Below are 15,632 nucleotides of genomic sequence, written 5' to 3' on the forward strand. Positions count from 1 at the left end.
GACTAATCTATCAATATTTATTTTATTTTTCTTGAGTATGTCAGTCACTCAATTTAATATATATGTGTAAAATAAAATCATTCTACAAATATACATACATGCACATATAGATAGATAGATAGATAGATAGATGGATAGATGGATAGATAGATAGGCCTCAATAACCGTTCGTCAGTCTCTCACAACCAGTTCAGTGCTTTCAATCGTCTCTCTCTCTCTCTCTCTCTCTCTCTCTCTCTCATGAAATATTACTCTCCCGATGGACATCACAAAGTTCCACACCTCAATTACATTTTCACAATTCAATTACCTTCCGCGTCTCTCTCTCTGACAATCCAATTCTTCTTTGCACTACTTTATAGCCTCGTTCTCTCTTTCTCTGTGTCTCTCTGTTTGTTTGTTTGTCTGTCTGTCTCTGTACTTCTGTTTGCCTCTGTCAGCCTGTCTGTATCTCTCTCTCTCTCTCTCTCTCTCTCTCTCTCTCTCTCTCTCTCTCTCTCTCTCTCTCTCTCTCTCTCTCTTCACCCTTTTTTTTTTTCAATAATACACAGTAAATAGTAAAAAAATTGCCTATGAACGTTCCATTGCCACCTCTTAAAAACCGTGTGTGTGTGTGTGTGTGTGTGTGTGTGTGTGTGTGTGTGTGTGTGTGTGTGTGTGTGTGTGTGTGTGTGTGTGTGTGTGTGTGTGTGTGTGTGTGTGTGTGTGTACTGACACGCACACATCCCCACATCCCACCCACAAAAATCTCTTCCAAGCCTCCCTGTCTCCTCTCCTCCCTCCCACCACTGCACGTCCCCCTCCCTCATACACTCCCACCCCCATTCTTCCTCCCCTCACTTTTGCTAGCACTGCATGTCTATGTAAATGGAGTCATGTGCTTAATAATGGAGAGGCGGAGATGCTTACAGTCTTAAAGTATGCGCCGCTGTGACATGATTGTGAGATGAGCCTTGTGTTAGACTGGTAAAGTGATAGCGAGATAGATAGATTGATAGATGGATAGATAGATAGATTCCTACTGTCTCGGAAGATTTCTCAGTACCTCTTCCTCAGCGATTTCTTTTGGCTATTCCACCTTATCGTTTTGGTGTCACTGATGTAAACTATGTCGATGTATAAATAGTGTGTTGCCAGATCCCCCTTTTGCCCCTTTCAGAGCGCAGGGTCCCGAGGCTACCGTAGTCCAGATCATTCAAGTACCGACCTACGCCCTTGGTTAGCATTTATATGATAGAAAAACCTCTAGTCACCTCTTGAGACTTGAACCTTTCCGACCCCAGAGCTCTACCACCATACCACTTGACGTCTTGAGGGATGTACAGGGCTGTCTTAATCATTTCAGATCGTGAGAAACCTTTAGTATTTCATCCTTGTCACCGCCAGACGATTTTATTCAGCTTGGGAGTGCCCTCTGGTCTTCTGTTTCACGGCCCCTCTTGACTCACGCTTTCCTTTCGTTTCTCTCCTCGCATCCTTCCTCCACATTTCTCCCTCTCTTCCCTTTCTCACACCCTCCCTCTTTCCCCTCCCTCACACCTCTTGCTCTCACCCTTTCTAACCTCCTTCATCTCTCCCCCTCTCTTAAACCTTCACTCTCCCCCCTTCTCTCACACTTTCCCTTTCTCCCCTCCCTCAAACTCTCACTCTACCTTCCCCCAAGCCCTCACTCTCTCCTCCCATACACCTATCCTCATCTTTCCTAGCCCCCTCTGTGCTCCCCTTCTTCACAACCTCCATCTCTCCCCATCTTCACACCCTCCATCTCCCCCTTGCCTCGCACCCTCTTCCCCCTGTTGCCCTTCGCAGGTCGTGATTCAAGGCACCTCGACGCCCAGAGAATCTCAAATGACTCTCAAACACTGCTTCCGAGGGTCCGCTAACTGGCTGAACGGCATGATTGTTACCTCGCCCACACCCGGCCTCCTGTGTCACCCGGTTAACGAGGTTCGGCTCTGTGTGTGAGGGGAATGGAGAACGTTCTGGAGACTCCACGGCTCGGTTGGTTTAGTGCTAACCCCACGTTTACGAGACGCTCTGTGTGGCGGGTTCCAGCTCCACCGACTGCCACTGAGTTTGCGGTATAGACGCACACAAACTACCGCATCAGATAAGCAAGCCTACGCCATACCACTGCCTACTTCAACTGTCTTCTGTTTCCTGTCTTGGCTGGGGTCTGTTCTACCCTCCTAACCCCCTGTGACTTTACCTTATGTCTTTGGAACTGCATTTTCGTCGGTGAAGGAGGTTGATTCCGTTCTGTGTTCCATTTTTTGCCATTTTTCTAATCCTGAAGTGTCTAGGTTAGGTTAGGTTTATGTTCTTTGCATCAGTTAAGGTTTGTTTGTTTGTCAGTTAGGTTAATCTGAGTTCTTAACCGTAATGATAAAGTAACACTTGAATATGATACTAATCACGAAGAAGTGCTTCAAAAAAGGTATAGAGACGCAGTATTGCCCTTTTTTACCTCTGATCTACGGGAAATAAGCTACAAAAGACTAATATCTGGGCCAAGTCAGAGTAAAAAGTGCATAGAAATAATGTACACAGATCGCTAAGGACGGGATTTCAAGAGTCTATAGTCCTTTCACCTAAACCTGTCTTAGATTTTCGTCCTTTTGCTGCTTATTTCACGTAGCTCAATGGCAAAATAAGGCAAGGCTACGGCTCTACATCCTTTCCATAGCACTTCTTCGCGATTAGCATCAAGAACTAGAGTTACTCTCTCGTTATAACTCAATATTTAAGAAGGGGAGAGGGTAATTTTAGGCCAAGTTAGAGTGAAAAGGTATAATAGCTAACGAGAATATTGTCCTTGGTCGCTCAGGCAGCCTACCATCCTGGCGTCCTTGATATTCCTTCACGTACCATCCTCATACACCAGTAGGAATATTCAAGAGAGTATTATCTATCATTCCCCGTGGTGACACACACACACACACACACACACACACACACACACACACACACACACACACACACACACACACACACACACACACACACACCGAACTTCACTCTGAGAATTAAGGGGGAAGGGAAGAGTGAGATAGAGGAATGAAAGGGGAAATGGGAGGGAGGGGGCGAAGTACGGGGAACGAAGGAAAAGGGGAAAGCAAGGAAGGAGGTGAAGGGATAGGGGTGACAGATGGAGGTAGAAAAGAAGGGGCGAATGGAAAGAGGGGGAGAAATAGAAGTATGAGAGGGGGGCTGAGAGACAAGGAGGTGAGGGGAAAGGAGTGAGTCATGGAGGTAAAGAGAGAGGGGTGGAGGAAATGGAATGGGAGATGAAGGTATGAGAGGGGGTGAGAGGGAAGGAGTTAGACAGACCTTGACGGTGGGATCAAAAGGTGGGGGTTCTTCCGTGGGTGGCAGGAGTGGTTAGAATCTTAGAATGGTGGGCGGCGAGGATGGTAGGAGGTTGGGAAAGGTGGGAATGTGGTAATGATCCGATTTTGGGAATAGACTGATTTTGACAGTGGTGGGAATGTGGGAATGGTAAGAATTTGGAGAGGCAGGAAGTTGTGAATGGCTGGATTGTGGGAATGGTCAGGCTGTGAATGGTTGGAATGTAGGAATGGTCGGAATCTGTCACTGGTGGGAAGACGTCTTGGGGGTGAATGGGGTAACTGTCTTATATTTCTTGCATCCGTGTACAGGCAAGAGTTTCAGCGGCCTATTTATCCTGGGTGTGTTTAATCTAAGACCCCTGGAGAGAGAGTTACTGGCAAGAGCACTAGCCTGGTGATCAAATGAGCTGCAGGACTGTCAGATCTAATCTTGGGTGATAAATAGAGGAGACAGGTACAGCTGGCCGTATATAAACCTTGAACAGCATTAGTGTGAAGCAGAGGTCAATCCACAATACATATTTACGCATCAAATAAGCAGGCTGTTTCATCTAATACTCGACAGTCCTATTCATTCGTGCTGCTGTCAGAGAAAGGAAAAATGAATACGTACAGCCTGGCAAGTGTGTTGAAGGCCACACCTAATTCACACACTAACATGTCCCACGTTGAAATGTGGCCAGCAGTAGAAATTCGCGTAAGCCCTCCCAGTATGATGTGTTTAAGATCTAGTAAACACTGTGGCGAAGAGTTGATGGAGGTGCATTAAACAACAATACATAATTATTATCTATTAACTGGCCTGAAATAGATTACCGCCATGTAACTAGCAGGTTCATACCATAAGGGATGATTGAAACGAATTTCTGATATCGACTACACAACCGAGGACACAGATTAGCCTGTTATTCCACTGAGGCTGCTTCACAATTGGGGTATATCGCTTTCTACTCTTCTGCATCATATCAAATAGAATTATATGCGAGAAGAGAGGCATACCAAGCTTCTCACAGTCCAGGAATATCAGATAAATTTTAGAGAGCGGGAAGCTGAGGAGATGAAATGGTAGACGAACTTTTTTCCTCTAATCATCTGCGGGAAGAGAAAAATGCCAGGCCCCTCTAAGCTCAGGAGTATTAGATAGCAGATGTTAATGGGAAGTAGGAGAAGTGAAATATTAGGCGAACTCTACCCCTGACTGTACATTGTCTGCAAAAAGTGTCCTCATTGTCTGCAAAAAGTGTCCTTACCTGGGTGATCAATGGTTTTACAATGAGCACTATTGTGTGATTTCGATTTTATTTTTATTTTTGGGGGCAAGTATTTCTCAGAGTACTGTGTATTTCATGTTATATAAAGTTCTACTACTATTTCTAGAGATGTTGTGAATGTATCTAGAGAGGCTATGAATGTTTCTAGAGGTCATGAATATTCTGAAAGGTCATGAAAATTTCTAGAGAGCTCATGAATATTTTGAAAGACCATGGATATTTTTACAGGTCATGAATATCACTAGAAAAATAATGAATATATGTCATGAGGGAATATTTGTAGACGTCATGAATATTTTAACAAGGTGTGTTATGTATTGAATATCTGAATCAACGTCTCTCTGGTTCATCCTGGTAATTTGTTCCTAGTAATTATAGAGCCTTCACTAGCATACCTGAGGAGATGAAGGTAGAATGATAACGTAATTAGCCGATTCATTAGACCAGTTGGTAATTATGCAGGTTCTGTTCACTGTTTCTTTTCTGTTCGTTAATTAGGTTCATCAGTTTCGTTCGCTACTTATTGTAATTCTGTTCACTAATTTTGTTCAATCTGTCCTCTGATTCTGCTAACCCCTCTCACTAATTTCGCAGCCTGATCATACAGCTCTGTTCACTAATCTTGTTCAATCAGTTCTCTGTTTCTGTTAACCGTTTATTATTATTATTATTTTTCTGTTATTATATCATTTCTGTTAACTAATTACGTATCTACTCTGTTCACTCATTTCGTACTCTTAACTACTTCTGTTCTTCTCCAGGCGATGCTATGTTCAAGCGAAGAAGAAACGGAGGAAGAGGAAGAGGAAGAGGAGGAGGAGGACAACAGGGTGAGTGTTACAGCTAAAACAGTATCACATTCTATAATTTTTACTTTTAATTTATACATAATCGAAATAGTGAGAGAATAACTTAGTGTATGGGAGTCAGATGAACCCCTTCAATATGATCACGTCTTCAATTCATTTTCCCTAACTTCAGACGGCATAATTAACACAGGTGAGACTTTAGCACCTGGAGGGGTTAGGTATGGCCCACCTTGACCTCTTCACTACAAGGTTGCCCTCCTAAGATGAACCAAAACTTATGGTACCAAGGAGAATGAATTATAAAGACACAGGACGTAGAATTCAGGGAGTTAAGTTGCTCGAGATTAATGAGGCAATATTTATTCTTTTATTTTTCGTCTCAAGGGTAAGTGATTGATAATAGGATATTCTTTTTGGTCTTTATTTTGTTTTGTTTTATATTTGTTCGTCCTGTTTATAAGGAATAGAATGTAGGGTAAGTGTTATATCCAAAGCAATGTAAATTTTCACACACACACACACACACACACACACACACACACACACACACACACACACACACACACACACACACACACACCTATTAATGTATACATCTATACTTCAGTACATTTATATTAATATCTACTGTATATCTTTATCTATCAATTTGTGTATCTGTCTATCTTTGTATATCTATCTGGTTAAAGAATGAATCCGACGTTGTAAGACTTGGGTTGATATAGGGGGAGGAAGAGAAAATCATTGAAAAACACATTACCTATTTTCACCATTCATTTATGTATACTCGTAATGATAAGAGAATGACTCAGAGAATGTTGGGAGTGCGGTGGTCAGAGGTCCCATCCCAGAATAAATAATAATAATAATAATAATAATAATAATAATAATATGGTAGTTGCAAAAATAAGAAAAACAATCCTACTAGACTGATTAAGCGATACAGTTGGTATGGATGAGGAACCTCAGTCTGGGTATTTCCTACGTGTAAATAAAGACACGTATTCTCATCACGTAAGGAGGCTCCCAAACACCTCTTCCTTAGCGATTTATTTTCCAAACTATCCCATTAACCTTTCGTGCTTCTTATATCTTCTTAATGTCGAGATAGATTGCACGAATAACGCCAGGAATATAGTAACGGATCAGAATCAGAAAGATGCTGGTAAGGAAGAGGTGTTAGTGAGCTTCCTAACTGCACTGGAATTCGACCCAAAGTTATCCCCTTCTCTTCATCGATTTTACTGCTGCTTCTGCCAGACAGTTTTATTTATTGTAGGAAAGAAACCTTAAGGTGAGGGGATTTAAACAAGATGAACCCTCGCAGCCGGACATACTTCAAGCACGCACGCCCGCATTCGCACGCGCACACACCCACGCACGCACGCACGCACGCACGCACGCACGCACACACACACACACACACACACACACACACACACACACACACACACACACACACACACACACACACACACACACACACACACACACACACACACACACACACAACACTCCACCATCATTTCTGTCTCCCCCATAGTCCCTCCATTACACACACACACACCACACACACACACACCGCTCGCTGGTGCAGTGGTAACGTTCTCGCTTGCCAACTGGTGGATGGGAGTTCGCGCCTCGCTCGGGTTGCGAAAAGTTTCACTGACGAAGTGGGTGGATACTGTCCCCCTTGAGCAAGGGGACGGGTGTATGCGTGTGTGAAGGTCACAGCCTTGCCCTTAGATCGGACTATATGAGCTCTCAGCTCCCTTCCGGGAGGGTAAAAAGCTGACGATCACGACCATCAAGCGATCCTGACCGACCCGGTGAATTACACACACACACACACACACACACACACACACACACACACACACACATATCCCCCACACAGACCCACATCAACATCCACACACCACCATCATTCCTTCACACAGCGCCCCACCCTTCTACTCACAGCCCCAACCCACACCCTCACTTGAGATGCAGGTGGAGGCAGGTTGTGGCCGCTGCGCAGACTAAAGGTTTGCCGCGATCCTGCAGGTGTGACGCTGAGGGGCCGACACCTGGATATGGCCACCCTCTCCCCCGCAGAAGGAGTGGAGGTATTTCAGTATGCTTTCGGAGGCCATATCAATCGTGGTGGTGTGGTCGTGACGGAATTGATGCGGTGAGGCTTAGGGTATTTAATCCTTTCATAGCGACGTGCCCTCTCCGTTATTTAATTCTCGCCCAGACCAGAAAACATTTTGGACCGAAACTTTATACAGGTAAACGTAAGACCCAATGTTCTGTATATTAACTCTTTCATTGTGATGACAGAACTCGGGTAATTTATTCTGGCTAACTTCTTACGATTTCATTCAACAGAGAGAAAGCCTACACAGTTAATGGGTTAAAAGGAACTACTGCTAGTCCTTAAACTACGATTACTTCACGGGGCTGTTCGGTCAGACTGCCTGGGGAAAAACTACTACTACTATGATTGCTTTTAATTTTGGCGCTGATGGTGAGCCTGCACATGGTGACACTGTACACCCTGCTTGGTGCAGTTGTAGCGTCCGCCCGGGAGTCAAGCCTCGTTATGTTTCCCTGCACCTCATTGTGGAAAGGACTTGTCTGACCCTGTGAGGCGCTGTCTCACATGGTGGCGCCGGATCCCTGCATAGTGTAATATGTATTGTACCTGGAGGACTGACCCAAAGAGGTAGTTGCTTACCTGTGATCAACGAGTTTGCTTGGCCAGATAGACCGGTGATAAATAACAGCAACAACAATAACATCTGTTTTTGTTACCTTCAGACAGTTTGATTCACCTAAACTGAGATTCAACCGTGCTGCTCAGGGCGGTATGCTCTTGAGGAAATAGATGCTGTGAGATTCTGTAATTTTTTGTTGAATGGAATTGCAATTGATACAGTGACATCTCTTTTGCTTTACTCTTACTTCCTCTATACCGGAGATATTTGGTGAGGTGTCGGAAGCCACACTGACCTCGGTGGAATGATATTATGAGATTTAGTGAGCTTGTTTTAACTCTTACTGTGCAGTTGGATGCATCCTGATGTGTAATTCAAAATAGCATCAGGAGATTTTTCTCGGCTGAGAGACTGACATGGTCTGGGCATGTGCAGAGGATGGAGAACCACCAATGGGCGTGGAGAATGAGAGGTTTGAACATTGACGGTAGAGTTGCGAGAGACAGACAGAAAAAGACCTGGAACAATACTTATAAAGTGTTTGGTAATCTCAGAATGATTTAAATAATTCAGAGGAGGATAGCAAGGTGTAATGAGCAAAATAAATCGCTTAGAAAGAGATGTTAGGGAGCTTCCTTAACTGATGAGAACACGGACTAGGGAAGCTTGATGTTCCTGCTGTAGTTCAGTAGGTACCTAGTGATGGAGATACAAAGGAGGGCAGAACTCGAATGGTGGAGAGAGATGGAGGTCAGAAGTCGAGTGGTGGAGAGAGAGAGGGAGGTCAGAACTCGAGTGGTGGAGAGAGAGAGAGAGAGAGGGAGGTCAGAACTCGAGTGGTGGAGAGAGAGGGGGGTGGGTAGGGATGGTGATGGGCGGTGAAGGGTGGAGTGTATCTGATGTGGTGTATGCAGATGATGCTGTGTTGCTTACTAATAGTCTACAGGAGCTTTGCAGGTTGGTTCAGTGTTTTGCGAATGTCTGTGTGCGGTGTGCCTTGAAAGTTAATACAGATAAGAGTAAAGTGATGGCTGGTGAGAGAAAAGATGACTCTTAGTGCGGTGTCTTGGTGAATGAAAGAGAGAGAGAGAGAGAGAGAGAGAGAGAGAGAGAGAGAGAGAGAGAGAGAGAGACTATGAATTAATAAATGAGCTTACTTACTTCCCTGCAAAAGAAGCAATGAAAGGAAAATATGTGACGGAAGTGGGGAATACTGTGGCCAAAGGAAGAAAGGTGGGCGGTGTTATGAAGGCACTGGTGGTAAACTGGACTGTGCATGGAAGTTTCAGGAGGCTTGTATGAAGTTAAGGTAGTGCCCATATCTGATCTAACATGGTGATAAGTCAGCAGTAAAGAGCAGTGTCAGTCGCACCGTTAAGATATGTGTGTTGGTTACGTAGAGTGGACAGGTTAAGATGCTCAATGATTCACGAAAGGTGTGGAGTAAAGAAGTCTGCTGATAAAAGAGCAGAAGATAATGTGCTGACAATATGTTCCTATTATATGATTGGACTTGGATAGGGTTCTGAAAAGGGTATTCTGCGTGTGACCGAGCGCAAGGGTGAGCAGGGTAAGGGGAGGGGGAGGGGAGGACCAGACGCGGCAGGGAGTCGAGAAGAAAAGAAAAAGACGAGGACGTAGAATTTATGATTATCACCTTCACGGGGGTTTTTCTAGCAGTCAATCAGCTTTTTCTCATTCTAAATCTTCCCCTAGAATATAAACATCCTCATCACAAACATCACGTACCCAAACCATACAGATGTACTTCGTCTTTATATCCTGTGTCATTTCCCTGAACCCTCTTGACCAACAATGTCATCTTTCAGTTGTATCCGTTTTGCCTTAACTTGATCAAAAATTACCATCTCTCCACCTTCAGCGCTGAGTTGTAGCGAAAGATTTAGCACTAGAATGAAATGCTAGTCACAAAGAAGTGCTATGGGAAGGATGCAGAACCACAGCATTATCTCTTGTTGCCACTGAGATAAGTAAGCTGCAGAAGGACGAAATTTCGGGGCAGTTTAATGTAAAAGAACAACATCCACTCCGTCAAAAAAAAAAAAAAAAAGTAGACAAGGACACGAGGAGAGAGAGAGAGAAAGAGAGAGAGAGGGAGAGAGAGAGAGAGAGAGAGTCAATGAGGGGGATGGGAACAACAGAGGTAGCGACCACCCCACAACTCACCGAGGATATCAGTGCTGCCATCTTGCGGCCGCCTCTGTACCTCACTGGGAGCTACGATCAGGTTACACTCTTCCCCTGTACCCCCATCCTATCCCCTCCCCTCTATCCACCACCTCTTCCCCTCCCTTCTCTTCCCCTTATCTCTTCCTCATCTCCGCTTCGCTCTTCCCCCTCCTCTTCTCTTTCCTCCATCCCTTTTTATCTTCCTTCCTTCCCCCCTCTCCTCTCCTCTCCTCTCCTCCCCTCTCCTCTCTCATTCTCGTTCTTTTTATCCCCTACAATATGTGTACTATTTTTTGTTTTGCTAACCGTATTTTTAACTCTTGGAATTAAATATTGTAATCCTAGTTTTCTCTGTAACAAATACCCCCGAAAGAGCTATTAGGTCTGTTGCTGTTTGCTGTCTTTTGCACTCCATTATACACCTTTCCACCCTCTGCACGCACTTTATCTCTCCACCTTCTTCCTCTCTCTACTTCTCCCTTTCCCCTCACCAACTCTACCTCCTTCTCTTTACTCCTTGCTTCGTCCTTGCCCCTCTCCCTCCTCTACTCCTCACCCCTTCCCTCGCTATCTTCTCCCTCTCCCTCTTCCTCTCCTCCTCCTCCTCTCCTTCACATACCTACCCCTGCTTTTCGGTACAGGTGTGAGGGGGTAAGGGGAGGGGAGGACAGGTGGGTTGCTGATGTAAACACGACCACTAATTAAGAGATCCAGGTACGCAGCGCAACACGACCCAGCCTCCCTTTGCAATAAAGGGGGTACAGAATTATCAGGGCTACATCAGTTATTACCCTATCATTACTCTGTTACTGAATTACCTCAAGTATTACAAGTCTTCAGTAATCTTCAGCCCAGGGCCACAGATTTACCCTGTCGTTACTTGATTACTTAACTGCCTCTTGCTTTACTAGTCTCCACAGTTGCTAGGCTACCTCAGTTACAACCCTCTTATTACTTTATTACTGAATTACTCCCTGTTTTACAAATATCCAAAACCCCTTCAGTACGATGACTATTATGTAACTGCTAAATTAAAATCGCCAGGAACATGAGAAAGAAATTCCAGCGTCTCTGTCTTCATGCCACTCAAGTTCCCAGTTTGAGAGAGAGAGAGAGAGAGAGAGAGGGGGGGGGAGAAGAAAAAGATGTCCTCGGTGTGATTGGTTAACGCAGAAAGGTTATCAACTTTTTATTTGTTTTATTTTTCAAGTTGATAAATGCACTCAGTCTAACCCTAAAATACTGAGATACAAATGTAGATAAATACTACGTCTATTTAGTGCTATCATCCCTAATGGCAGTGTCATCATCATCATCATCATTGTCATCAAAGTGCCCAGAGAATATGGGCCGTGGTATAAAAAGTATAATAATAATAATAATAATAATAATAATAATAATAATAATAATAATAAAACGTCTAAGCATATTCATACATTACACGACTTAATCACAAGTAAGTATAGACAAGATAGATAGATAGATAGAGAGACAGTTAGACGGATAAATAGATAGATAGAAGGATAAACAGATAGATAGACGGATAGACAGATAAAAAACAAGGTAGCACAGTCACTTAACTCCTCCAATTAAATGGCGTTTAATTGATTCTATTGATTCTGTCACTGATAAAAGTCACGAAGAATCTCTAGCAGTGAAGTTGCTGGTGGGGGCTGGATCTAACCCCTCCAGTTAGAAAAAAAAAAAGTCTCTCAGACTAGATAAACTCGCCTCTGGAGAGTGAAAATCTACCTGTCTGTCTGTTTAGAGTCAGACGCCTTAATCCCGTAAGGGATGGCCACAAACAAAACACCTCTATGTCACCCTGTCCCCTGCCAGAGCGAAAATGAAATGGGAAATAATATGTCATAGGGTTGAAGGGATAAACACACACACACACACACACACACACACACACACACACACACACACACACACACACACACAGAGTTTACGTGGCTATACATTTGAGATCATTTGTACAATCATTAGCACCAACTTTGTACAGTTTGGTAATTTGTTCATGTACTTTGTCTTGGTAAATGTGGGCCGTAGTCCAGGTAGCACAGAAGGCTTCGTAGCACCTCTTCCTTGGCGATTTATTTCGCCTGTTACACAGTAGAATTTCCTTTTAAATTTCATCGTTGAATATCGACATAACTTTGCATCAGTAGCATATATGAAGATTTTTAGGAATGATATGCAGCAGAGGAAGTGTCAGCGAATCCGTGCTCGTTGTTGTCTATTTGCACAGTCTGGTGAGCAAGTTGTAAAAGAAAGAAAAAAAAAAAAGAGTCACAGACGAATTAGACATTATATGATATTCACCACTTTTGGCAATTATCAAAGAAAAAAAAATCATATGGCAAAATACGTCCTTATGGCCACATCCATTTCTGGCGCATCAGTCCACGACACCATACATCATTTGTCTTCTTTGTTTTTTCTTTTTTTAATTCCATAACCCTTCCACGTACCCACCAACTTAGCACAAAAACACCATTGCTGATGTTAATACATCACTAAGTACGAGATTCCTCAGTATAAAATAAGTACAAAAACGACGACTTAAATCAATGTCTATTGACCTCATGAGGATCCAAGAGGTTCATTATTTACGTATCTATTTATTTTTTATTTTGTCACATCTAGGTCCCCAGTTATGCTGTTGATTAAACTGGGAAAAACAGGCAACAAACTTCGGCCAAGGATCTGAGCGGTCTGGAACGTCTGGAACTCATGACAGATGGTTCTGAAACACAGAAGTCTATCACTTTTAATCCACAGATCAAGAAGCATTAACTGTTCATTACGAGGATACAGTTTTTAGTTCATTCTTGCTGTTACTGGACAATTTTTTCAGGTTAGGAGACCCCCATGGGAGTGAGAGGTTACTTAAGGCTATATCTAACTTATCCAGTTCACAAAGTCTCTCCTCAGGTTGTGTGAATTCGTCTGGTGGTAGCAAGAATAAAATTATAATGATGTTCTCGTGTTCATGAAGAGTACAAAGGAAGTCTTCTCTATATGTTTCTGTAAGCTCCTTCCTATGTGTTTCTCTCCAACTGACGCGCTAAGTCCTTGACACTTCGTCCTCCCACAGATGCACTGGAGGGTTTCTGCTCAGTCCTTGGAAAGGGTGATTTGGAAGCAGAAGTAGCACTAGGGTTTGCATTGACTAAGCCAGTGTTGGGTGGCCTAGACACTCCTTTCCCTGGGGGTATTGCTGGAGGAGGTTTAGTTGGTCTGCTTTTGATTTGTGCAGGATCGGGGGATTCCGCTCTTGAAGGCGTTGTTGACTGGATTCCTGGTGACCTAAGAGATCCTGCCTTAGGGGGCAACACAGGGCCTTTGAACGGAGGCTTGGCTGCGAGGCTTTGTGAACGAGTGAAATCCTTCTGGGGTTTGTTTGCTTGATGTGGCAACAACGGTGGAGGTGGTGGTGCAGATCGTCTTGGTGGGGCAGTGGACTTCAGAGGGGGCAGTAATGGCTGTCTGGATGCTGCCACTGAACTCTTTTTGAGGTCACTGCTATGGACTTGACTGTTTGTCTCCCACGCTCCTCTAGGTTTATCTTGGTTTTCCATATCAACACCGACATTGTCTTTGCGGCTCGGCAGTAGTGGTTGGGTAATCGGGTTTCTCTGAGGCTTTTGAGTGGCTGGTGGGAGTGGGGGTGGGGGAGTGGCTCCTCCAGGCCAACTGCTGATGCTTGGTGCAACTTCCGTGGAAATGGGACAATCGCTAGGGGGATTTGTGAGTTCAGATAACGAGTCTTCTCTCTTGAAAGTCTTAGACCCTGCTCGAGGATCCATTACGAAGCGACGTAAGGGCATTGATTTCTGGCTCCCTATCCTCCTTCTCTGAGAATCCTCTCTCTCCTCGATCTCTCTCTTAGTCTGGGATCCAAATCTCCTGAAAACACTAATCAGACTTGTCATGGACATTCGTGAGGAGACAGGCTGCTTCACTACACATTCCTCCATGTCAGAGACACAACCAGAGTCTACGGATACAGACTGAAGGTATGTAGGACGGTCCATCACTTCAGTGTGTGGGATGGATGCCGGATAGCCCGAATGCATCCTCTTCACACTGGGAGTGCTCCATGGCGTTTCTGACAACAGACCGTCGTTTGCCAAGCCCCGGGACCTTGAATGAGAGTCGTTCGGATACGCCAGAGTCCCTTGGCGTATCATCGTCTCTTGCTCTGTAGTGTTCTGTTGTTTCTCAGTCATCTTTTTCTGCTCTCCGCAACGACATGGACAATCAATCATAATCCACCCATTACACATTTTCATTACGGGACAGCAACAGGCATCAAGACACTGAGCACAACGTGGTGGAGTGTGTGACTTTCCAGACTGCTGCCACCAAGCCCAGATACGACCCCAGAGGCAGCAGAGAAGGAAGAACACGGCCAGGAAGATGAGCAACAGGTAGAAGATAACGTCCATGAGAGGGTCCAAATCTGTAGAAAGAAATGGGGTAAAATTATAACATGGTCTGGGACAAAATTATCCTGTTTCACCTCTTCTACTTCATTTCCCACGGCTGACTAAAGAGACAGATTTTAGGTACGTTTCTCTGAACATAGATGACTGGTTTCTGTTTCATGCGTCGAAGAGGAAATTGATGGATATGCCTATGTAGTCGCAGTTTAATAGTCGACCAACTTGTATCCTGACAATAAATTACTCTATCGTGCAACTAAAACATACTCTTAAGTCTTTGTTGTAGTCTATGCGCGATACATTATCTAATCTAGTGAACAAAATGTATTCCTTCAGTCTTATATAGATGTACTGGGGACTAGGTAAATATATGAAAAGAAACTGAAACTTTTTTATTTTCAAATGCACACACAGATCATTAGCAATTCTTGCTTAGAGATCATCAGACTTAGGCAGTTTGTGTCCATATGTAGGTATTATCCACTGTAGGAGGATTAGCATGACCCCAGTAGAGAGAGAGAGAGAGAGAGAGAGAGAGAGCAATAAAGACGTCCTCACACTGAAATGGCCAAGAGTGAAAACAGCAAAGAGTTGTATTCTTGGTGACCCTGGATATTTCGCAGCACCACATCCTTAGCGATTTCTTCAGTGCATTTCACCTCAGTATCCTCTTGTATTGTTGATGGAAACTATGCCAACATCAAAACATCATAAAAAGAGCACGAGAGAGGGTTAAATTGTAGCATGGAAAAATAAATCGCTGAGGGAGAGGAGCAACGAATCCTCCCGCATCAACTCACTTCGTCTGCGTTCCGGTGAGCCACTGTCGATGGATCCCCCGTAGCCCTTAGTGGAG

The 15,632-nt window shown here is 44.0% G+C and overlaps 1 protein-coding gene across 1 annotated transcript in view; it reads right to left on the minus strand.

The window, feature by feature from the left end:
• Positions 1-13,369: 13,369 nt before the first annotated feature.
• LOC145401079 (uncharacterized) overlaps positions 13,370-15,632 on the minus strand; it is a 17,035-nt gene continuing 14,772 nt past the window's right edge. Inside the window, exons 16-17 of the mRNA XM_080273450.1 lie at positions 15,577-15,632; positions 13,370-14,793 (exon numbers count right to left, since the gene is read on the minus strand). The exon at positions 15,577-15,632 is cut by the window's right edge and continues 131 nt beyond it. Of these exons, the coding sequence (XP_080129576.1) occupies positions 13,370-14,793; positions 15,577-15,632 (1,480 nt within the window). The remainder of the gene's footprint in view (positions 14,794-15,576) is intronic.

The sequence above is a fragment of the Coenobita brevimanus genome, chromosome 54 (assembly GCF_032717465.1).
Source record: "Coenobita brevimanus isolate Jiangsu-jjx chromosome 54, ASM3271746v2, whole genome shotgun sequence".
In the NCBI taxonomy this organism is placed as follows: domain Eukaryota; kingdom Metazoa; phylum Arthropoda; class Malacostraca; order Decapoda; family Coenobitidae; genus Coenobita; species Coenobita brevimanus.